At 43.4% G+C, this 24,853-nt stretch overlaps 1 protein-coding gene across 4 annotated transcripts; it reads left to right on the top strand.

Moving 5' to 3' along the window:
• Positions 1-664: 664 nt before the first annotated feature.
• On the top strand, positions 665-24,853 carry HAVCR2 (hepatitis A virus cellular receptor 2). Of its 4 annotated transcripts, none has more exons than XM_054488469.2 (7): positions 686-1,578; positions 3,548-3,886; positions 5,753-5,836; positions 11,914-11,957; positions 15,299-15,452; positions 21,712-21,778; positions 23,392-23,485. In XM_054488469.2, the coding sequence occupies exons 1-6, from the start codon at positions 1,521-1,523 to the stop codon at positions 21,756-21,758; spliced, it is 726 nt and encodes a 241-aa protein (XP_054344444.1). In that variant the 5' UTR covers positions 686-1,520; the 3' UTR covers positions 21,759-21,778; positions 23,392-23,485. The 4 variants fall into 4 exon arrangements, with proteins under 4 accessions (XP_054344442.1, XP_054344444.1, XP_054344443.1 ...); XM_054488466.2 differs by having other exon boundaries at positions 690-1,578; positions 21,712-21,748; positions 23,392-24,853; XM_054488467.2 differs by lacking the exon at positions 5,753-5,836 and having other exon boundaries at positions 665-1,578; positions 21,712-21,748; positions 23,392-24,853.

The following is a 24,853-nucleotide window of genomic DNA, read 5'->3' as shown; positions in this document are numbered from 1 at the left end:
ATCACCTGAGGTCGGGAGTTCAAGAACAGCCTGACCAACATGGAGAAACCCCGTCTCTACTAAAAATACACAATTATCCGGGGTGGGGGCACATGCTTGTAATCCCAGCTACTCAGGAGGCTGAGGCAGGAGAATCGCTTGAACCCGGGAGGCAGAGGTTGCAGTGAGCCGAGATCGTGCCATTGCCCTCCAGCCTGGGCAAAAAGAGCGAAACTCCATCTCAAAATAAATAAATAAATAAATAAAAATACAATGAAATAAAATGAGAAATTGATTATGATCTCTTGAGTAACTGCCACTCTGCGATGCTATGGGAAGTACACACATTGAACAAGTTGCATATTTATATTAAATGCCATTTGTTTATATTGAACAAATTTGGTATTTATACCCAATGCATTTAATGGCATAAAAGTGAACGACAAAGAAACTCAGGAAGGCAAGACATAGAGAAAGGCCACTGGCTTTTCAGAAACCACTCAGCCTGTGAGCTCACTTCCCTTTTATGAAAAAAAGCTTTTGCTTTTAAGGTGTCCAGATAAAGGTCACACTCCCAGAGCTGAGGCTATGTGAGTCTAAGCTGTTACCTCAGTAATGGGAGTGTGGCTGGAACTCAACACCTTCTGATCATTCGTGGCCAAAGCCTCCTGGGGTAGGGGAGATGTATGCATGAGATGAAACAGGATACCAAGATCCCCTTAATTCCACTCAGAGTAGAAGAAAGGAAGTGTTGCCAAAAGGAACATGTTTTTTCTAAATTGAAGAGTTGGAAGTTTGAAGGTCAAAGTCAGAATATTAGAACAGAGAGCCATGCATGTATTATCTAATACAATTTTCTCATTTTATAAATTATATAAATAAGGAAACTGAGACCCAGCAAGGTTATAGGATACAACCTAATCTGTGTTAGAAGAAGGATGAGAGTGAGGCTTATGCTGGGAGTTGCGATGGTCTGTAAATGTGAGAATAAGGAACATGCCATTCACTGTTGTGTTCCACCTCCTAGTCCAGTGCCTGGTGCAAAGTAGGGGCTTCATAAACATTGGTCACAGGCCTGATGAAGGCACTGATTTGAGTGAATGAATCCATGGATGATGCATCTGTACTTTGTGTTCCCTGCTAGTCAGATGGACTCGGACATGCTCCATTTCCAGTCTATCTCATCTGAGATATTATTAGAGGGTTCTCTTTACGTGCCTTGACTGAGTAGCGTTTTCTTCCACTGAAGTATTGCTTCCTCTTTGTTGATATCACAGGACAAATATCAGAACACTTACAGGATGTGTGTAGTGTGGCATGACAGAGAACTTTGGTTTCCTTTAATGTGACTGTAGACCTGGCAGTGTTACTATAAGAATCATTGGCAATCAGACACCCGGGTGTGCTGAGCTAGCACTCAGCGGGGGCGGCCACTGCTCATGTGATTGTGGAGTAGACAGTTGGAAGAAGTACCCAGTCCATTTGGAGAGTTAAAACTGTGCCTTACAGAGGTGTCCTCTGACTTTTCTTCTGCAAGCTCCATGTTTTCACATCTTCCCTTTGACTGTGTCCTGCTGCTGCTGCTGCTGCTACTTACAAGTAAGTCTCGGCATGGATATTTACAATGAGATAATGGTGCTGTACAGAGGACAAGGGAGAGATACAAGGATGGCCATTGTAATGTTGTTTGTAATAGCAAAAGCTTGGAAGCAACCTAAATGTTCGTCAATGAGGGAGTGGGTAAATAAATGTGATATAATCATGATACAAACAGTGAGTCTGACAAAACATACTGGTATAGAATGTCTCAAAATTATAGTGTTATTAAAGAAAAAAAGTTGCAGAATAATGCATATATTAGGCTTCTACTTGTGTGTGTGCGTTGTCGGGGAGCAGGAATGTGTGGACATTTCTTAATGTATAGGCTCTAGGAAAAGGAACCAGGGAATGGTAAAGAGTTGGGAGAGTAAGGCATATTTTTCTTTTCTCTTTTCTTCCTTTTTTTTTCTTTTTCTTTTCTTTTCTTTTCTTTTTTTTTTTTTTTTTAATTGAGATGGAGTCTCATTCTATTGCCCAGGCTGGAGTGCAGTGGTGACGCCATTTCAGATCACTGCAATCTCCGCCTCCCAGGTTCAAGTGATTCTCCTGCCTTAGGCACCCGAGTAGCTGGGATCACAGGCATGCACCACCACACCCAGCTAATGTTTTTAATTTTTAGTAGAGACAGGGTTTTACCATGTTGGCCAGGCTGGTCTCAAACTCATGGCCTCAAGTAATCTGCCCATCTCGGCCTCCCGAAGTGCTGGGATTACAGGCGTGACCCACCGCGTGCCCGGCCACTTTTTCATACACCTTTGATAGTGTTTGAATGTTTTTACTGTAGTTGAGTCAGATGAAAACAAAGGGGACATAAAAAAGTCAAAAGAAAATATATAATGAATGTTTTATCATATATAAAATATGTATAGTTTTTTTTTTAATGGAATTAACTTTCTCAATTGAGGAAAATGACGAGACAAGTCTCAATCATTTTAGGAGATTTGTTTGCCAAAGTTAAGGAGGAACCTGGGAGACAGGTCTATGACTTTCTCAGAAGATGATTTTGAGGGCTCCAAATTTAAAGGGGACAAGGTGGGATATTGAGAAGCACTTAGTTTTCACATAAAAAAAGGGACGCAGAGGAAAAATGTGGGGAATCTGCATTTTACATTAGATAACACGGACAAAATGGGGTAGGGAAACCATCAGATACGCATTTGTCTCTGGCCGGGGTGACCGCGCCAGTAAAGATGAGCTATCAATCTGCATTGTGCAGCTGACCAGGAATTTCCTTGTGGGCAAAATATGGGGGAGGCGTGCAGCCTTTCATCCTGTAGCCATCTTATTCAGGAAAAAGAGGAGGCAGGTTTCTGTGACCCAGTTCCCAGCTTGACTTTTCCCTTTGACTAAATGAGTTTGGGGTCCCAAAATTTAATTTCTTTTCACAACTTTAAACCTTAAAACAACTCCATGAGTAGTTTCAAATACAGAAGATTCTTGTTTAACCAAGGGTTTTTATTTACTGTGCACTTGCTGCTTAAAAAGAGAAGTATGTTAGGAGAGCCTCCCTTTGTTGATGAACAAGCAAGTAGCCCAGATGGGCGGGCCATTTCCTGGCTGACCATGACCAATTTTCTGATTGTCTGTTTCCATCAGCCCTGTTCTCCTGTGTTCACAGAATTGGGCCACAATTCTCTCCTAGGGCAGTGTTTCTGAAAGTGAGGTTCTGGGACCAGCCACTTCAGCAACACTTGAGAACTTGTTAAAAATAAAAGTTCTCAGGCTCTACCACAGGCCAACTGAGTCAGGAACTCTAGCAGTTGAGCCCAGCAATCTGTGTTTTCGCAAGGCTTCCCAGTGATTCTGATGGCCTTCACATCTGAGAAGCATTGTCACAGCGAATCGTCCTCCAAACAGGACTGCAGCAGTAGCTTCCTCTTTATTCTGTAAGACATGGCTTGCAGCTTTCCTGAAATGGAGTAACCTCACTCACCACCTGAGTCTTGGCTCTCCTTCTCTCTCTATTCAGGGTCCTCAGAAGTGAAATACATAGCGGAGGTGGGTCAGAATGCCTATCTGCCCTGCTTCTACACCCCAGCTGCCCCAGGGAACCTCGTGCCCGTCTGCTGGGGCAAAGGAGCCTGTCCTGTGTTTGAATGTGGCAACGTGGTGCTCAGGACTGATGAAAGGGATGTGAATCATCGGACGTCCAGCAGATACTGGCTAAATGGGGATTTCCGCAAAGGAGATGTGTCCCTGACCATAAAGAATGTGACTCTCGCAGACAGTGGGATCTACTGCTGCCGGATCCAAATCCCAGGCATAATGAATGATGAAAAATTTAACCTGAAGTTGGTCATCAAACCAGGTGAGTGGACCTTTGCATGCCTTCTTTATGAATAAGATTTATCTGTGGATCATATTAAAGGTACTGATTGTTCTCACCTCTGACTTCCCTAATTATAGCCCTGGAGGAGGGCCGCCAAGACCTAAAGTTTAACAGGCCCCATCGGTGATACTCAGTGATACTTAACACCTTCTCTCTGTTTTAAAACTCATGGGTGTGCCTGGGTGTGGTGGTTCACACCTCTAATCCCAGCACTTTGGGAGGCTGAGGCCGGTGGATCACAAGGTCAGGAATTCGAGACCAGCCTGGCCAACATAGTGAAACCTTGTCTCCACTAAAAATACAAAAAATTAGCCGGGCATGGTGACGGGAGCCTGGAATTCTAGCTACTCGGGGGGCTGAAGCAGGAGAATCACTTGAACCTGGGAGTCAGAGGTTGCAGTAAGCCAAGATCTCGCCATTGTACTCCAGCCTGGCTGATAAGAGTGAAACTCTGTCTCAAAAAAACCAGAAAAGCCAAAACTCATGGGTGGAATGTATAGATGGGAAGAAAGGCCTAGATCAGTGGTTAGAGACCCTGACTCTCATTAGAATCACAGGGAGTTTTTAAACAACTATAGATGCCAGGTATGGTGGCTCATGCCTATAATCCCAATACTTTGAGAGGCTGAAGCAGGAGGATCACTTGAGGCCAGGAGTTTGAGACCAGCCTGGCCAATGTAGTGTGGCTACCCCTATCTCTTAAAAAGCAGAAGAAAAAACCCCACTACCAAAAACCAGAGAAATCAGCATCTCTGGAGGTAGATGCTAAGCATTAGCTTTTTACAGAGTCTACCTCAGGTGATTTTACCCCAGGTGCAGCCAGCATGGTGAACTGCTGGGTTATGCATGTATGCTGGGAGGTGAACAGACTTAAGATTTCTATAACATGTACTTTGTGCCCAGATAGAGCTGAGTTTAAATCTAACTCTGCCTCTTACTAGCTATATAATCCTGAGCAAGTTATTGAAACGCTGTGACCTCCTCCTCTATAAAATATGACAATAATACCTATCATGTGGGCCATTAGAAGGATTTTATGTGATAATATTTTATTAAAAGCCTTTATAGGTTGGGCATCCCAAATCTGAAAATCTAAAACCTAAAATGCACCAAAATCTGAAATGCTGTAAAATCCAAAACTTTTTGGACACTGACATGACATTCAAAGGAAATGCTCATTGGAGCATAAGTATAGTGCAGATACTAAAAAATAAAAAAATTAAAAAATGGCTGGGCGCCGTGGCTCATGCCTATAATCCCAGCACTTTGGGAGGCTGAGGTGGGTGGATCACCTGAGGTCGGGAGTTCGAGACCAGTCTGACCAACATGGAGAAACCCTGTCTCTACTAAAAATACAAAATCAGCCAGGTGTGGTGGCACATGCCTGTAGTCCCAGCTACTCAGGAGTCTGAGGCAGGAGAATTGCTTGAACCCGGGAGGCGGAGGTTGCAGTGAGCCGAGATCATGCCATTGCACTCCAGCCTGGGCAACAAGAGCAAAACTCCGTTTCAAAAAAAAAAAAAAAATACAAAATCTAAAACATTTCTGATCTCAAGCATTTCAGATAAGGAGTCTTCAACCTGTAATTATGGCCATTTGTGTGGCTGTTAGTTCTGCTGCTATTAATAATCAGAATGTAACAATGATGACTGCATCTTACCTTTGTCAAACATTTGAAGTGTGTGATACACTCTCAACGTAGGTATCCAGGCAGGTTTGGAAGCTGAGGGTGTATTTCTCTTTCTTAATTGTCTTTCGAATTTTTTACTTGCTGCCCCTTTGATTCCCTAAAATAAGCTTTCTGCTCTCAGATAATTTTCATCCTTATGTTGTTTCTGACATTAGCCAAGGTCACCCCTGCACCGACTCTGCAGAGAGACTTTACTGCAGCCTTTCCAAGGATGCTTACCACCGGGGGACATGGCCCAGGTAACTATGCATGGAGCAGAGGAGGGAATCTTTAGCTGGCTCTGAATTCAGAGGATTTTGAATGTGGGAAAAAAAGATGAGAAAACAGTGTGAGAGTGGAGGCATGGATGTCTCTGTGCACCTGAAATAGTGTTTGAAAAGAGGGAAGTGGTGGAGACACACCTGGGAAAAAGATGGTCTGGCTTAGGATTATTTTACTTAAATTTTAACTTGAAAAAAAAGTTAATAAACTTTATAGTCTTTATTTATTTATTTATTTATTTTGAGGCGGAGTCTCGCTCTGTCGCCCAGGCTGGCGTGCAGTGGCGCGATCTCTCTGCTCACTGCAAGCTCCGCCTCCCGGGTTCACACCATTCTCCTGCCCTAGCCTCCTGAGTAGCTGGGACTACAGGCACCCGCCACCATGCCCGGCTAATTTTTTGTATTTTTAGTAGAGACGGGGTTTCACCGTGTTAGCCAGGATGGTCTCGATCTCCTGACCTCATGATCTGCCCGCCTCAGCCTCCCAAAGTGCTGGGATTACAGGCGTGAGCCACTGCGCCCGGCAAGAGTCTTTAATTTTACTTAAATATTAACTAAATTGAACGAAATGCTCATTACTTTGTCCACATTTTCTGATTGACCCTGGACTGGTGATGTTTCGTCATGAACTGGTGCCAGTCTGTGTTTGGGAACTGACACATTGGATTAGGTGATTTCTAGGATGCCTTCTAGCTAGAATAAAGCCCATCAGCTTCCCTGGATTCCAGCCACAGAAGGAGTAGTTAAATTCTTCATGTAACTCAGCAAGGACGTACTCAGGGTGCTCCAGAAGAGAACACTGGGCAGAAAGCAGAAGTCACGTCACATTGATCATGAAGATTCATTTGAAGTTATTTCTTGTCAGTGTCCTGGTCTCTCCTAATCTCTCTGGAGCTCCATTTTTTATTTTCTTCTGTAAAATGAGGTTAATAGGTGAGTCCCACCTCATAATATCATAAATCTCATAAATCACACCTTATGGGCTTTAAATAAGAAAATGTCTAAAACGTTTATCCCAATGTCTGACCACAATTTGTACATGTTAGCTGTTGTCGTTAATATTATAAGATCAGGAGGCAGAGTGAGATTGTGGTTAAAGTACTTCAGTGACAGGTGGAATGGATTCTAATTTCAGCTGTTCTTGCTAGCTCTGTGACCTCAGTCAAGTTGCTCAAATTCTCTGAAGCTCAGTTTGCTCATCTCTACAATGAGGATAATTCCAGCACCCATGTCATGAGGTTGTTGTAATGTATAAACATGATAATGTATGTAAAATGCTCAGCCTAGTACCTGGCCCATAAAAAGCACTCAACTGTTTATTATTACTATAGTTACTAGTTTTAGCTCTCCAAAGGTTCAGTCTTTGGTTAGTCTTTAGTGATTGGTAGCCAACATCTTTTATGCAATTAGAGAGGAAACTAAATATGGTGGGGACAGATGATCATCCACATTGTGGGCTAATAAAGTTATACCAGACACTTATTGTATGCCATTGTTATATTTTAAAGAATCTTACAACCGTAGTGCTAGAAGGGACTTCAAGGGTCATTTAGTCTCACTTTCCCATTCTGTGCTTCAGTACATTTTTTTTTTTTTTTTAATTGAGACGGAGTCTTCCTCTGTCACCCAGACTGGAGTGCAGTGGCTCAATCTTGGCTCACTGCAAGTTCCGCCTCCTGGGTTCACGCCATTCTCCTGCCTCAGCCTCCCGAGTAGCTGGGACTACAGGCGCCCACCAGCAAGCCCAGCTAATTTTTTTTTTTTTTTTTTGTATTTTTAGTAGAGACAGGGTTTCACCGTGTTAGCCATGATGGTCTCCATCTCCTGACCTTGTGATCCACCTGCCTCGGCCTCCCAAAGCGCTGGGATTACACACGTGAGCCACCGCGCCCAGCCAGTACTTTTTACTATATCACCACTGAATGGGCATTTGCTGTAGACGGAGTTTACTCCCTGTCGAGGTGGTGCATTTCCTTATACTTGTCTCTACCACAGACAGAAGTCTTCTTTCCTTTAGTTTTTCTTTCCTTTTTTTTTTTTTTTTTGAGACGGAGTCTCACTCTCTCACCCAGGCTGGAGTGCAGTGACACGATTTTGGCTCACTGCAAGCTCTGCCTCCCAGGTTTATGCCATTCTCCTGCCTCAGCCTTCCAAGTAGCTGGGATTAGAGACACGCGCCACCATGCCCCGCTAATTTTTGTATTTTTATTAGAGATGGGGTTTCACCATGGTGGCCATGCTGGTCTCAAACTCCTAACCTCAGGTGATCCCTCTGCCTCAGCCTCCCAAAGTGCTGGGATTACAGGCGTGAGCCACTACGCCCAGCCTTCCCTTTAGTTTTTGCTTGTTAGTTCCTTCCCTCTAGGGCAACAAAAATGGGAATATAGGAATAATACCTCGAATCTCTGAGCTTCTCAAAGGCCTGACTGAGAAAAAATATTGAAACAACCAAAAATAGGTCAGTAGCTCCTAAATAGGAAAATAAAATAAAAAAATTGAAACGAATGAATATTTAATGGTTTGTCTATAATATGTAACATTATGTAAATTGGCTGCTGGCAAACCAACTCTAAATGTGGGATGTGGAGCATTTAATATAAAAATGGGGCTAGGCACAGTGGCTCACACCTGTAATCCCAGCACTATGGGAGGCCAAGGCAGGCAGATCACTGGAGTTCAGGAGTTCAAGACCAGCCTGGGCAACATGGCAAAACCCCATCTCTACTAAGAATACAAAAAATTAGGCTGAGTGCAGTGGCTCACACCTGTAATCCCAGCACTTTGGGAGCCCAAGGCAGATGGATCACCTGAGGTCAGGAGTTTAAGGCAGCCTGGCCAAGATGGCGAAACCTCTGTCTCTACTAAAAATACAAAAATTAGCTGGGCATGGTGGTGCATGCTTATAATTCCAGCTACTCAGGAGGCTGAGGCAGGAGAATTGTCTGAGCCTGGGAACAGTGAGCAAAGATCTCACCACTGTCCTGAAGCCTGGAAAAGAGAGCGAGATTCCATCTCAAAAAAAAAAAAAAAAAAAATAGCCAGGCATGGTGGCATGTGCCTGTAGTCCCAGTTACTTGGCGGGGCTGAGGCAGGAAGATTGCTTGAACTCAGGAGGTTGAGGATTCACTGAGCCGAGTTGGTGCCACTGTATTCCAAACCTGGGCAACACAGCGAGACCCTTTCTCAGAAAAAAAAAAAAAATGGAGTAGAGCCTTTAAAAGTAAGAGATCCAAGGGCCTGGAATTTGAACACAGAACAAATGCAACTTGCCTTCTACCTGAAGGAGTAAGGACGGGGTCACAGGTGAGTCCTCAGCTCTAGAGTAGATCTGCTTTAAATCCTAGCTTTCCTAATTAATAGCTGTGTGATCTTGGGCAAAGTGGCTGTCTCAGACTCAGTATCTTCATCTGAAAAATGGGGAAAATAGTAGTACCTACTTATTGTGGTTGAGGATTAAATGAGATTGTATGTATACGGTGCTAAGCACCATGTCTGGCACCTAATAAGTGCCAAATAGATGGTAACTACTAAATTTATACACTGTTAAGGCCATCACATCTCACCTCCACTGCTTCCTGCCCCACCAGGCAAATCTTGGTTTCTCCAGAAAGAACATTGCCACTCCCTTCAACTGTCCCATCCATCTTGGTTGGTGGCCAAATCTGTGTGTAAAAAAGCTGTAATGACACAACAGTGCTTGATTTTACTGATTATTTTCATAGCAAAATTAAGTTTTTAAAAAGTTAGTTTTACCATTTTTATCAAGAAAAATAATTATAAGGAGGCTGAAACTAGATTTACATTTGAAAATCTTATGTGCACTTAAGATTCGTGTTTACTTAGCAGTTGTACTGATGAGGGTTTTTTTTTTTTTTTTGATATGGAGTCTTGCTTTGTCACCAGGCTGGAGTGCAATGGTATGATCTCGGCTCACCGCAACCTCTACCTCCTGGGTTCAAGTGATTCCACTGCCTCAGCCTCCTGAGTAGCTGGGACTACAGGCGTACACCACCACGCCCGGCTAATTTTTTGTATTTTAGTAGAGACGGGGTTTCACCATATTGGCCAGGATGGTCTCGATCTCCTGACCTTGTGATCCACCTGCCCTCGGCCTCCCAAAGTGCTGGGATTACAGGTGTGAGCCACCGCGTCAGGCCTGTGGTTTTTATACTTTAAATTTTTTTCTGGTAATTAGGGCAAAAGTAATTGGAACATAATCTTTTTTTCTTCAATGATTTTAGGCTGAGGCTATGCCTTCGTGATAAACTATAGTTTGTTAAACCAGCATTTAGTCAAACCCTTTATACACATTAAGGCTTCCAGAAGGTGACAGTGACATTTAAGAAGTTTCAACATCTCTGACTCTGCCATAAAAATGAGTAAGCGTGCTTAGTTTCCCAAAAGCTGGCAACGTACTTATTTTTAGAATTCAGTGTTCATGAGGTCAGGGCCTGTGCCCCTCTTGTTCCCTGCTCTGACCCCTGTGCCTAGAGTACGGGCATAGTGCATATTCACGGAATGGATCAGCAGATGAAGAGATAAACAAATGAACAGGAAGGAAAGATGGTGAGCGGGTGGCTGGGCAACGTGACCCTCTTCATAATGACAGCACTGAGGTAAAGGCTGGTGAAGGCAGTATAATTAAGAATGTGCATTTAAGGCAGACCTAAATTGGAAGGCCATTTTGTCATTTGCTAAGTCGTGTGACCTTGGGTTAGTCACTTCACTTCCCTAATTTTCAGTTTCTTCATCTGTGCAATGGGACTAACAGTCTCTACTTTAGAAGAGTAGTTCTAAAGTAAGTGCTTCTAAGTATCTCTAAAATGAGCTTCTTCACTGAAAGAGTTTATTTAGCACAAGGCCTGGCTCCTATTACATTGTGGCCACAGTGATTATTTTCATTTGTAGGCAACCGTGTCTCCCTTCTCATGAGTAAACGCAAAACTTATTTAAGAAAATGGAGGCTGGGCACTGCACGGTGGCTCACACCTGTAATCCCAGAACTTTGGGAGGCCGAGGCGGGTGGATCACTTGAGGTCAGGAGTTCGAGGCCAGCCTGGCCAACATGGCGAAACCCTGTCTCTACTAAAAATACAAAAATTAGCTGTGTGCAGTGGTGCGCCCCTGTAGTCCCAGCTGCTAGGGAGACTGAGGCAGGAGAATCGCTTGAACTCAGGAGGCGGAGGTTGCAGTGAGCCGAGATCATGCTACTGCACTCCAGCCTGGGTGATAGAGTGAGATTCTGTCTCACAAAAAGAAAAAAAAGAAAAAGAAAATGGAGGTTGCAGTGAGTTGAGATTGTGCCACTGTACTCCAGCCTGGGCAACAGAGTGAGACTCTGTCTCAAAAAAAAAGAAGGAAATGAATTTTTGTTGTCTTTTAAAATCTAATTAGAATATAATGCCTGAGGCCAAGCCTGGTCATTCACACCTGTAATCCCGGCACTTTGGGAGGCTGAGGTGGGCAGATCACCTGAGGTCAGGAGTTCACAACCAGCCTGGCCAACATGGCCTCGTCTCTACTAAAAATACAAAAATTAGCTGTGCATGGTGGTGTATGCATGTAGTCCCAGCTACTTGGGAGGATGAGGGATGAGAATTGCTTGAACCAGGGAGGCAGAGGTTGCAGTGAGCTGAGATCATGCCACTGCACTCCAGCCTGGGTGACAGAGTGAAATTCTGTCTCTAAATAAATAAATAAATAAATAATGCCTGAGTCTTATCAATATTCCTAGATTTTTGTAGAACTCATTAGGGTCCTGTGAAAAAAACAAAGCACATGTTTAATGTAGGACTTCCTGGCAGAAGTCTCTATTTCAGAAAACAGTACGGTTCATTATCTAGATGAAAAAATGTGGCCATCCTAAAGTTGATTCCTGGGTGTTCAGTAAATTTTGTCTGTCTCTCTGTTAATTATTGTGACAAGTATGGAGTAGAATTCATTTCAAATAGGATTATAGGCACCATTAAGATTTTTTAAAAACTTAGATAAAAGAAAATGTTCTTAACTATACTATTGGCTATTTTTCCTCTCTCTCTCATTCTCTCTTTTTATAGCAGAGACACAGACACCGTGGAGCCTCCGTGATATAAATCTAACAGTAAGTAACTTTTTTGTGAGCGATGTTGTGCTCAATTTGGAGGGGAAAAGTATGGCTTTAGACTTCCTTCATACTCACCTTGTCCTTGGGGTAAAAAGCCTTAAGTTCCCTTAGCTTCAGATTCCTGGGCTGTAACATGTTGACGATGACAGTTCTAACCTCATAGGCCTGTTGTAATGAAGGACTGAGGTGATGCGTGTAAAGTGCCTGGCATATAGTAAGAGCTTGAAAACCACAAAGAAGAAACATCAGCATTTTGTCCCTCTTATTCTTCAATTTCACAACTGTCTACCCTGTGGAAGGTTCAAAGATTCTTCATCTCCCTAGAATACCATTCTTCTTGCTTCCATTGCAACCCTAATGGGAAAAAGTATTCACATTTATCTCTTTAAATATGACAAGACACCAGTCAGGAATATTCAAAGTGAAGAGGTTTTTTTTTTTAGACAGAATTTCGCTCTTGTTGCCCAGGCTGGAGTGCAATGCTGTGATCTTGGCTCACCTCAACCTCCGCCTCCCAGGTTCAAGCGATTCTCCTGCCTCAGCCTTCCGAGTAGCTGGGATTACAGGCATGAGCCACCACACCCGGCTAATTTTTTTATTTTTAGTAGAGATGGAGTTTCACCACATTGGCCAGGCTGATCTTGAACTCCTGACCTCAGGTGATCCGCCTGCCTCGGCCTCCCAAAGTGCTGGGATTGCAGGCATGAGCCACGGCCCCCGGCCTAATTTTGTATTTTTAGTAGAGACAGGGTTTCTCCATGTTGGTCAGGCTGGTCTTGAACTCCTGACCTCAGGTGATCCGCCCGACTTGGCCTCCCAAAGTGCTGGGATTACAGGCATGAGCCATGGCGCCCAGCCGATTTTATGTATTTAACTATAAATAAAGCCATACCTTAATTAACCTCAATTTTACTCTCCCTGCTACCTTCTTAGAATAAAAGAAAAACTGGCTAGGTGCAGTGGCTCACGTCTGTAATCCCAGCACTTTGGGAGGCTAAGTAGGGTGGATCACCTGTCAGGAGTTTGAGACCAGCCTGGCCAACATGGTGAAACCCCATCTCTACTAAAAATACAAAAAATCAGCCAGGTGTGGTGGTGTGTGCCTGTGTAGTCTCAGCTACTCGGGAGGCTGAGACAGGAGAATCGCTTGAATCCAGGAGTTGGAGGTTGCAGTGAGCTGAGGTCGCGCCACTGCACACCAGCCTGGGCAACAAGAGCGAAACTCCCTCATAAAAGAAAAACCACTAGAAGGCAAGCTTGTAGCAATGACTTAAAAATTCTTTGTGGAGGCCGGGCACAGTGTCTCGTGCCTGTAATCCCAGCACTTTAGGAGGCCAAGGTGGAAGGATTGCTTGAGACCAGGAGTTTGAGACCAGCCTGGGCCACATAGTGACACCCTGTCTCTACAAAAAATATTTTTTGAAATTTGGCCAGGCATGGTGCTGCAAACCTGTAGTTCCAGCTACTTGGGAGGCTGAGGCAGGAGGATCACTCGAGCCCAGGAGGTTGAGGCTACAATGAGCTGTGATCATGCCCCTGCACTCCATCCTGGGTGACAGGGCAAAGCCTTGTCTCAAAAAAAAAAAAAATTACTTGAGGACATATTCAGGAGCCCACATTTATTTGACTCAGTTTCTTGCTTGTGTATTCACAACTGATGCTCAGCATCTTGTATTTGCTCCTTCTCTCTTTGCAATCAGACAGTGCTTTTTAAGGACCTGTATGTGCTCACAATGCTTAATGCACAATATCTTGCATATAGGACTCCTGTTATTGCAGGAGTAAGGTATATTGAATCAATTTGTAAATGTACATTGAATCAATGGAAGATTTAACTTCCTTAAATTCATTGTTTTAAAAATGCTTATAATTATTTGTGTGTGTGTGTGTGTGTGTGTGTGTGTGTGTTTTGTATAAATGAGGTCTCAATATGTTGCCCAGGCTGGTCCCTAACTCCTGGTCTCAAGTGATCCTCCCATCTCAGCTTCCCAAAGTGCTGGGATTATAGGTGTGAGCCTGGCCTATAATTATTATTTATTTATTAATTTATTATTTATTTTTGAGATGGAGTTTTGCTGTTGTCGCCCAGGCTGGAGTGCAATGGCGCGATCTTGGCTCACTGCAATCTCCGCCTCCCGGGTTCAAGCAATTGTCCTGCCTCAGCCTCCCAAGTAGCTGGGATTATAGGTGCCCACCACCACACCCAGCTAATTTTTGTATTTTTAGTAGAGATGGGGTTTCACCATGTTGGCCAGGCTGGTCTTGAACTCCTGACCTTGTGATCTGCCCACCTTGGCCTCCCAAAGTGCTGGGATTACAGGCGTGAGCCACCGCGCCTGGCCTAATCATTGTTTTTAAAGAGAGAAAAAGAAAGAACCCATAGACTGAAATTTTAGAAACAGGATTTATTTTGTGTGGCTCTCAGTTATCAGAAAATCAAGTTAACTAGAGCAATAGCAATAATAGCTATGATTGATTGAACATTTATTATGTACCAGACCCTGTACTAAGCATTTTATATTTTCTCTCACTTAGTTTTCCTGATAACTCTACAGGATTACTCAGCCCTTAGTGTCAGAGCTGGGAATATTTTTTTTTTTTTTGAGATGGGAGTCTCGCTCTGTTGCCCAGATTGGCGTGCAGTGGCATGATCTCAACTCGAGTACTCCAGTCTTCGCCTCCTAGGTTTAAGTGATTCTCCTGCCTCAGCCTCCCCACTAGCTAGGATTACAGGCATGTGTCACCACGCCTGGCTAAGTTTTGTATTTTTAGTAGAGACAGGGTTTCACCATGTTGTCCAGGCTGGTCTCAAACTCCTGATGTCAGGTGATCTGCCTGCCTAGGCCTCCCAAAGTGCTGGGATTACAGGCATTAGCCACCGCGCCTGGCCTCAGAGCTGGGATTTGAATCCACGACTGTCTGGCTGTAAAGTCTTGGCTATTGAATCACTGTCTTTTTGTGAAAAATAGAGGTTTCATAGCAAGGCACTAAATGTAAACTACTCGAAAACTCTCTGGGGAATCTTAGGGGATCTTGAACCAACAAGACTCAACTCTAAAGCCAATATTTGCAGGGGCAGGGAAAGGGTCTTAAGAGCTCCTTCTCTACCACAACACAGAAGGGCACATTTTGTTTCCTTGCTAACTCCAAAGGTTAAGGGAGTCCCTTTCTTGGGTTGGCTTGAGTGTTGGCTACAAGGTGACAGATCAAAGGTGATTTGAAGGACTCTGCCATCCTGTGATGTTGTAAAAGGGATGGTCCAATTCACAAATCTTGAAACTGATTACACAAGCGATTTCTAGCTGTTTTCTGCTTAAATCCTGTTTGTGTTTCCATAGCAAATACCCACATTGGACAAGGAGTTACGGGACTCTGGATTGGCCAATGAGTTACGGGACTCTGGAGCAACTATCAGAATAGGCATCTACATCGGAGCAGGGATCTCTGCTGGGCTGGCTCTGGCTCTTATCTTCGGCGCTTTAATTTTCAAATGTAAGTGTTTTTGTTTCTCTCTCCCTCTGATAACAAATTCTTCAGTGAGAACCAGTAAAAACCTAGATAGAAATGCAAATTCGTGTTTATACCCAAAGATGATTAGACTAAATACCCTTTTGTCCATCCAAATCCTAACAATAATGGCTAATTTTTATTTAATATTTATTGTGTGTCAGGCAGGCACTGCGTTAAATGTTTTACATACATTTTATCATCATTACTGTCTTATGAGATAAGGAATAGTACCATCCCCATTTTACAGTGAAGGGAAGTCAAGCTTAGAGTAAGCTGCCTTCCCAAGGTTTCAACATCAGTACCTGGCAGAACCGGAATTCAAATCCAGGCAGGCTGATTCCAGTAAACTAATTTCTTTAATTCATGAATATGTCTAGATTTGTTAGGAAACACAACAACAAAAAACACTTCCTTCTGTGCACTTTTCTGTTATTGGTTTCTCAGGCATACCTCTTTGGGAGTAGACTGCAAGTCCCTTTAACACTAGGTCATGATTAGGGTTAGAGAATGTTTTGCTCCATCACGGTACTTAGCACATAGCTTTTTCTAAGTTACTTATCCTTTTTTTTTTTTTTTAAAAACAAGCAAACAAACAAAAACAAAAAAAACAGGCCCCGGCGCGGTGGCTCACACCTGTAATCCCAGCACTTTGGGAGGCTGAGTGGGGTGGATCATTTGAGGTCAGGAGTTCGAGACCAGCTTGGCCAACATGGTGAGACCCCATCTCTACTAAAAATACAAAATTAGCCGGGTGTGGTGGCGCATGCCTGTAATCCCAGCTACTCAGGAGGCTGAGGCAGGAGAATCACTCAAACCTGGTAGGTGGAGGTTGCAGTGAGCTCAGATCGTGCCACTGCACTCCAGCCTGGGTGACGGAGTGAAACTGTCTTAAAAAAATAAAGTAATAAAATATAAATAAATAAGCAAATAAATAAATAAATACAATGGCCAGGTGCAGTGGCTCATGCCTGTATTTTCAACACTTTCAGAAGCTGAGGTAAGAAGATCAGTTGAGCCCAGGAGTTTGAGACCAAGATCAGCCTGGGCAGCAAAGCAGGATCCTGCCTCTACAATGTAATAATAATAATAATGAGCTGAGCATGGTGGCACACACCTGTAGTCCCATCTACTCAGGAGGCTGAGGTGGGAGGATCACTTGAGCCCAGGAGGCTGCAGTGAGCTGTGATTGCATCATTGCACTCCAGCCTGGGCAACAGAGTAAGACAGTCTCCAAAAAAAAAAAAAAAAAAAAAGTGTGTTCAAGTTGATGAATTTTGATGGAGAATTACAGTAGGAAGCCATCATCACAATCAAGATCTAAATACTTCCAGTACCCCAAAAACCTCACACACTTTTTTTTTTTTTTGGAGATGGAGGCTGGAGTGCAGTGGCGCGATCTCAGCTCACTGCAACCTCTGCCTCCTGGGTTCAAGTGTTTCTCCTGACTCAGCTTCCAGAGTAGCTGGGACTACAGGCATGTACTACCAAGCCCGGCTAATTTTTGTATTTTTAGTAGAGACAGGGTTTCACCATGTTGGCCAAGATGTTCTCGATCTCCTGACCTTGTGATCCATCCACCTCGACCTCCCAAAAGTGTTGGGATTACAGGCGTGAGCCACTGTGCCCGGCCACTCACACCCTTTTATAATTGTGTCTATTTTATTTTCTTTTAGGGCAGAAACCAAGTCCTTATGCCCCAAAGCGTAATACAACATAGCAGCCTTTCTTACTAATACACAAATAGGGACTGTGCGTGTAGAGTGAGCAATCACCTCAGACTGGCTCAAGACTAAAGGGTGTTCCTAAGATATATGGGACTTCTAGGGCTAAAACTAGAACAGTCCAAGAAAAACAGGGATGAGCTGGTCACCCCACTAACTGTGGACTGAAGCTGCCAGGTGCTTTATGTGCATTAAATTCTCGTAACTGCCCTATGAGATAGGTACTAATATGTTTCTAATGGAGAATCAGCATGCTAAAAGGTTAGGTCACTTGCCTGCATTTACACAGTTAATTGATAGATACAGGATTTGAAACCAGTACTGTCCTGCTCCTCATCATTATGGCTTCTGCTATTATTGTTAAATGGATTATTCAGAAAAAGAAACTACCCCACCCACACTTACCTGGGTTTATTCAGAGATAGCCATGGAATTTTTGAATTGATCACATGAATATATATATTTTTATATATATATATATTTTTATATATATATAATGTATATATGTATGCACACATATATATATAATTATTATTATTGGGACAGAGTCTTACTCTGTCACCTGGGAGCTGGACTACAGTGGTGTGATCTTGGCTCACTGCAGCCTCTGTCTCCTGGGTTCAAGCAATTCTTGTGCCTCAGCCTCCTGAGTAGCTGAGATTACAGGCAGGTGCCACCACACCTGGCTAGTTTTTTTTTTTTTTTTTTTTTTGGTAGAGATGGGGTTTTGCCATGTTGCCCAGATTGGTCTCAAACTCCTGATCTCAAGCGATCCTCCTACTTCAGCCTCCCAAAGTGCTGGGATTACAGGTGTGATGAATATATACATATTTAAAAATAGAGGCTGAGCACGGTGGCTCACGCCTGTAATCCCAGCACTTTGGGAGGCCGAGGTGAGTGGATCACCTGAGGTCGGGAGTTCGAGACCAGCCTGACCAACATGGAGAAACCTTGTCTCTACTAAAAATACAAAATTAGCTGGGCATGGGGGCACATGCCTATAATTCTAGCTACTCGGGAGACTGAGGTGGGAGAATCGCTTGAGCCCAGGAGGCGGAGGTTGCAGTGAGCTGAGATCGTGCCATTGCACTCCAGCCTGGGCAACAAGAGCAAAACTCCATCTCAAAAAATAAATAAAATAAAATAAAATAAAAATAGAGATGAGGTCTTGCTATGTTGCCAAGGCTGGTCTCAAACTCCTGGGCTTAAATAATCCTCCCACCTTAGCCTCCCAAAATGTTGGGATTATAGGCATGAGTCATTGTGCTTAGCCTCACTTGAGTATTTTCAAAACAGACTAGGGAATGTTAAGGAGCATTGATAACACTCACTACTTTTTTGACTTCTGCCATGGCTCAAAGTAAAACTTTGAACTTTACTATTATATATTTTAGAGGCCACTTTATATATATATGACCATAATTTATACATATTAGCAATTATTCTAGTTTGTATAAAGAGTAACGGGATCTAGAGGAAACCTGATGCTTTGTACACACACATATATGCCACTCCAAAAAACATGGCTACTGAGAAGTACAGATAAGAAAGTCCTGTTTAGTTTCCAATCTTTTCCCTGGAAGTTGCTGGAGAAAATATTAAAATCAAGGTGACAGCTTTTTAAGTCATGACCTCACAAAAACAAACTGACACTCACTAATGCCCCACAATCTTCCATCTCTCTAGTGTACTCTCTGAGATGACCATCCATACCTCACTGCTGCTCAAACCTTCTTTGCCCCTCTCCTAACTGATGAAATAAGAAAGGGCTGTTTATTCTCCATTGCCTAGGCCAAGACTTCATCCTTCTTTTTATCCCTTTCTTCTGAGTCATCTCTCTCCTTTTCTGTTTATGCTATTTTCATTAGCAGAATATATGTTCTAGTCCATGCATTCCTCTCCAGCTAGTCCCATTTCTCAACTCGTTCTCCCAGCCATATTTTTCAAAGGAGTTGTCTCTACTTTTCACCCATCTACACTCTTTGACCCACCATCATCTAGTTTCTGCTCCAAAGCATGACAGAAATGGTCAAGCTCACCAATGACCTTAAGTTTTCTAAATTAAATATTAACAGATACCTTTTTTTTTTTTTTTTTTTTGAGACGGAGTTTCACTCTTGTTGCTCAGGCTGGAGTGCAGTGGTGCGATCTTGGCTCACTGCAACCTCTGCCTCCCCGGGTTCAAGTGATTCTCCCCTCTCAGCCTCCTGAGTAGCTGGGATTTCATGCATGCACCACCATGCCTGGCTAATTTTGTGTTTTTAGTAGAGACGGGGGTTTCACCACGTTGGCCAGGCTGGTCTCGAACTCTTGACCTCAGATGATCCACCCGCCTTGTCCTCCCAAAGTGCTGGGATTATAGGCATGATACTTTATCTTTATTATGGTCAACCTTTTAAATTGATCACTCATTCTAGAAAGTCTTCCTTTTCTTGGCTTCTGAAATGACGTTCTTCTATTTGATCCATTGCTTTTCAGTTCTTCTTCTGCCTGATCCTTAGATGTTGAGATTCCTTATGGTTGGGTATGGTGGTGCACGCCTATCATCCCAGCTACTCAGGAGAATGAAGCAGGAGGATCACTTGAGCCCAGGAGTTTGAGGCTGTGAACTATGATCTTGCTGCTGCATTCTAGCCTGGGTGACACAGCACAGGGATACTCTGTCAGAGAAAAACAACAAAAGATTCCTGCAGTCTTCCTCCAACATATATCTAAAGTCTTTTCATTATTCTGCATCTCTTTTGGCCATTCCTTACTCCAAGACACCATTATCTCTACCTAATTTATCTTCTCATTTCTTTATTCCTCCTTCGAATCCAATATTAAAACCCAAATCAATGTCTGAGCACAATGGCTCACACCTATAATCCTAACACTTTGGGAGGCCAAGACAGGAGAGTCACTTGAGGCCAGGAGTTTGAGACTAGCCTGGGCAACATATTGAGATTCACCCAGGCTGGAGTGCAGTGGTGTGATCACGGCTCACTGCAACCTCTACCTCCCGAGTTCAAGCAACTCTCCTGCCTCAGCCTCCAAGTAGCTAGGACCACGGGCATGTGCCAGCATACCTGGCTAGTTTTTGTATTTTTAGTAGAGATGAGGTTTCGCCATGTTGCCCAGGCTGGTCTCGAACTTCCAAGCTCAAGAAATCTGCCTGCCTTGCCTCCCAAAGTGCTAGGATTACAGGCGTGAGCCACTGCATCCAGCCCAAAAACATTTAAAAAAATTATCCAGCTGTGGTAGTGTGCACCTATAGTTCTAGCTACTCAGAAGCTGAGACGGGTAGATCCCTTGAGCCCAGGAATTCAAAGTTGCAATCAGATATGATCTTGCACTGCATTTCAGCCTGGCCAACAGAGCAAGACCCTGTCTCAAAAAAAAAAAAAAAGAAAAATTTTAAGTTTCAAATTTTTGAAACTGCATCCCCAGAAGACACCTTGAAAGACCTTGATCCAGAGGTACCCAGTAAGCCACACCTGGATTCCTGACCCACAACACAGAAATGATGAGATAATGTAGTTGTTTTCAGCGGGTAAAAGAAACCCAAAACAAATAAGGATCACATCTCTGCCCTTCAAGGAAATCTAAGGTTTCCTACAGGTCTTAGAATAAAATCCAGACTCCTGATTATGGCTGGAAAGGTCTTATTGGACCTAGCCCCAGCCTACCTTTCAGACCTTATCTTGGGCCGCTCCCTTAATCCAGCCATGTTTTCAGTTTCAGGCACTCAGCAAGATCTTTACAAGGGGTTCCCTCATCCTGGAATGCTCCTTCTGGCTCTTTGCTTGGCTGACTCATTTCAGAAACGAGCTTAAAGGTCATCTCTGAGGGTCCTTCCCTGACCACCCGCTCTATTATCTGTTTCAATATGATGTTGGTTTCCTTTATAATACATCATAATTTGAAATTATTTTGTTTTCCTATTTACTATTTCCTTTTCGTTGTTGTTGTTGTTTTTTGAGACGGAGTTCCGCTCTCGTTGCCCAGGCTGGAGTGCAATGGTGCAATCTTGGCTCACCGCAACCTCAGTCTCCCGGGTTCATGCGATTCTCCTGCCTCAGCCTCCTGAGTAGCTGGGATTACAGGCATGGGCCACCACATCCAGCTAATTTTGTATTTTTAGTAGAGACGGGGTTTCTCCATGTTGGTCAGGCTGGTCTTGGGTCTGGGGTACTGTTTTCTTTTATTTCTTTGGTCTCCCGCGGGAGAGCGCAAGCTTCATGAAATTAGGTCTCACAATTCACTTTTATGTTCCTGTGTTCCTCGTGCGAAGCAAACTGCCAGACACGTAGTAGAGGCCTCATAATATTTGTTAAATAAGAAAAATGCATCTTTATTATTATTTTCTAGCACAGTCCATATAATTATCTAAGGCACACGTTGAGAGTTTCATTTAACTCAATCTAAGGTGAGACCAGATTACCCTAAACAATGCGTGCTTCCAGTGATCCTATTTGATTTCTTGTCTCATTTATTTTATGAAGGCATTTTTATTGGCTTTTCTTTCCCCTTTTACCTAGGGTATTCTCATAGCAAAGAGAAGATACAGAATTTAAGGTACGAATAATGGAATGGGGTTGGGAAAAGGTGAGAATCTCGGAAGTCCCTACTCTAACATGTCTGATCTTTACTCTGAGAAGTCCTGTCCTGGGGCTTTGAGATCTGAGTTTATACTTCCTTCTTTCTCTAGGTCTAGTTATGAAGTGAAAATGTAACATGCTGCTGTGTTTACTTCCTGACACCTCTAGTGTCTTTAGTTCTAAAGTTAAGGTGTAGAATTTATCACCCTAATAATACAACATGCTTATTCATCTCGATATTAATGGTTTTTCCAGTGAACTGAAACGTCAACAGATTGAGCTCCTGTTATATCCAGGGTCTGGGCTGAACTTAGGCATTACAGAAGTGAGCAAGAAACCCAGTATCTGTTCTCAGCATTTCTGTAAACCAGCCCAGGCATTTTCAACTTTGGTTTCCTATTAGAATCACCCGGGCACTGAAGTGTACTAATGCAGGGCCAACCCCAGAGCAACTGAATCAGAATCTCTGGGGATGAAGCCTAAGCATAGAAATTGTTCTAAAAGCTCTCCAGGTGATTCTAGTGAACAGTCAGGGCTAAGAACTGCTAGTCTATTATAGACTCCTGTCTTGACCTTCGTTCCTGATTATGCACACACACACATCCATTTCAAATAGGTATGGCTTACATAACTTACTAGATTTTAGACTTTTAGTGATGTTTGGCACATGAATGGAATGCAATATATTTGGATTACAAAAATGACTCTGGGCTAGGTGCTGTGACCTATGCCTATAAGCCCAGCACTTTGGGAGGCTGAGGTGGGAGGATCACATGAGCCCAGGAGTTCGAGACCAGCCTGGGCAACATAATAAGACCTCTTCTCTGCAAAAAATAGAAACATTAGGTGGAAGGATTGCTGGAGCACAGGAGATGAAGGCTGCAATGAGCCATGATTGTGCCACTGCAGTCCCACCTGGGTGACAGAGAAAGACCCAGCATCAAACAAAACAAAACAAAACCTCTGTCCATTGAATGCTATCTAAAGCATTAATAATTTTTTTTTTTTTTTTGAGATGGAGTTTGGCTCTGTCACCCAGGCTGGAGTGCAGTGGCGCAATCTCGGCTCACTGCAACCTCCACCTCTCAGGTTCAAGCGATTCTCTGCATCAGCCTCCCAAGTAGCTGGAATTACAGGTGCATGCCACCGCACTGGCTAATTTTTTGTATCTTTAGTAGAGACGGGGTTTCACTATGTTGGCCAGGCTGGTCTCAAACTCCTGACCTCGTGATCCGCCAGGCTCAGCCTCCCAAAGTGCTGGGATTACAAGCGTGAGCCACGGCGCCCGGCCCATTTTTAAAAAATCTAAATGTGTACATAATTGCAGACATCTTGACACTTCACCTAAACTTCGGCCTGCACCTCCTAGAAATAAAAATATTCTCTTAGCTATCACAATGCTGTTGTTATACCTAAGAAAATTAAAATTAGTGGACATTTTCTCAATTGTTTCCCCATAGTATTTTATTGCTGTTTCTTGGCTTTTCCCCTTGTTCAGCATCTGATCAAAGATCATGCACTATATTTAGTTGCTGTCTCTTTGGGAAAGCCTATTCTCTTAACTTTATTCCGTGTTACCTGGGAAACGCTTAACTCAACCGCAACACTTTATTTCCACAGCCTCATCTCTTTGGCCAACCTCCCTCCCTCAGGATTGGCAAATGCAGTAGCAGAGGGAATTCGCTCAGAAGAAAACATCTATACCATTGAGGAGAACGTATATGAAGTGGAGGAGCCCAATGAGTATTACTGCTATGTCAGCAGCGGGCAGCAACCCTCACAACCTTTGGGTTGTCGCTTTGCAATGCCATAGATCCAACCACCTTATTTTTGAGCTTGGTGTTGTCTTTTTCAGAAACTATGAGCTGTGTCAGCTGACTGGTTTTGGAGGTTCTGTCCACTGCTATGGAGCAGAATTTTCCCATTTTCAGAAGATAATGACTCACATGGGAATTGAACTGGGACCTGCACTGAACTTAAACAGGCATGTCATTGCCTCTGTATTTAAGCCAACAGAGTTACTCAATCCAGAGACTGTTAATCATGGATGTTAGAGCTCAAACGGGCTTTTATATACACTAGGAATTCTTGACGTGGGGTCTCTGGAGCTCCAGGAAATTTGGGCACGTCATATGTCCATAAAACTTCAGATAAACTAGGGAAAACTGGGTGCTGAGGTGAAAGCATAACTTTTTTGGCACAGAAAGTCTAAAGGGGACACTGATTTTCAAAGAGGTCTGTGATCCCTTTTTTGTTTTTTGTTTTTGAGACGGAGTCTTGCTCTGTTGCCCAGGCTGGAGTGCAATGGCACAATCTCGGCTCACTGTAACCTCCGCCTCCTGGGTTCAAGCGATTCTCCTGCCTCAGTCTCCCGAGTGGCTGGGATTACAGGCATGCACCACAATGCCCAATTAATTTTTTGTAGTTTTATTAGAGACAGGGTTTCACCATGTTGGCCAGGGTGGTCTTGAACTCCTGACATCATGATTCGCCCACCTCGGCCTCCCAAAGCACTGGGATTACAGGCGTGAGCCACCGCATCCAGCCAGTGATCCTTAAAAGATTAAGAGATGACTGGACCAGGTCTACCTGGATCTTGAAGATTCCCTTGGAATGTTGAGGTTTAGGCTTATTTGAGCACTACCTGTCCAACTGTCAGTGCCAGTGCACAGCCCTTCTTTTGTTTCCCTTATGAAGACTGCCCTGCAGGGCTGAGATGTGGCAGGAGCTCCTGGGGAAAAAGGAAGTGCATTCAATTGGTGTGTATTGGCCAAGTTTTGCTTGTTGTGTGCTTGAAAGAAAATATCTCTGACCAACCTCTGTATTCATGGACCAAACTGAAGCTATATTTTTCACAGAAGAAGAAGCAGTGACGGGGACACAAATTCTGTTGCCTGGTGGAAAGAAGGCAAAGGCCTTCAGCAATCTATATTGCCAGCGCTGGATCCTTTGACAGAGAGTGGTCCCTATAGTTAAATTTCAAGATGGTATAGACTTGATCTGTCTTGCTTATTGTTGCCCCCTGCGCCTAGCACAATTCTGACACACAATTGGAACTTACTAAAAAAATTTTTTTACTGTT

Source organism: Pongo pygmaeus, chromosome 4 (assembly GCF_028885625.2).
Source record: "Pongo pygmaeus isolate AG05252 chromosome 4, NHGRI_mPonPyg2-v2.0_pri, whole genome shotgun sequence".
Lineage (NCBI taxonomy): Eukaryota > Metazoa > Chordata > Mammalia > Primates > Hominidae > Pongo > Pongo pygmaeus.
The sequence above is the reverse complement of the archived record's forward strand: the minus strand, read 5'-3'. Positions and strand labels throughout refer to the sequence as shown.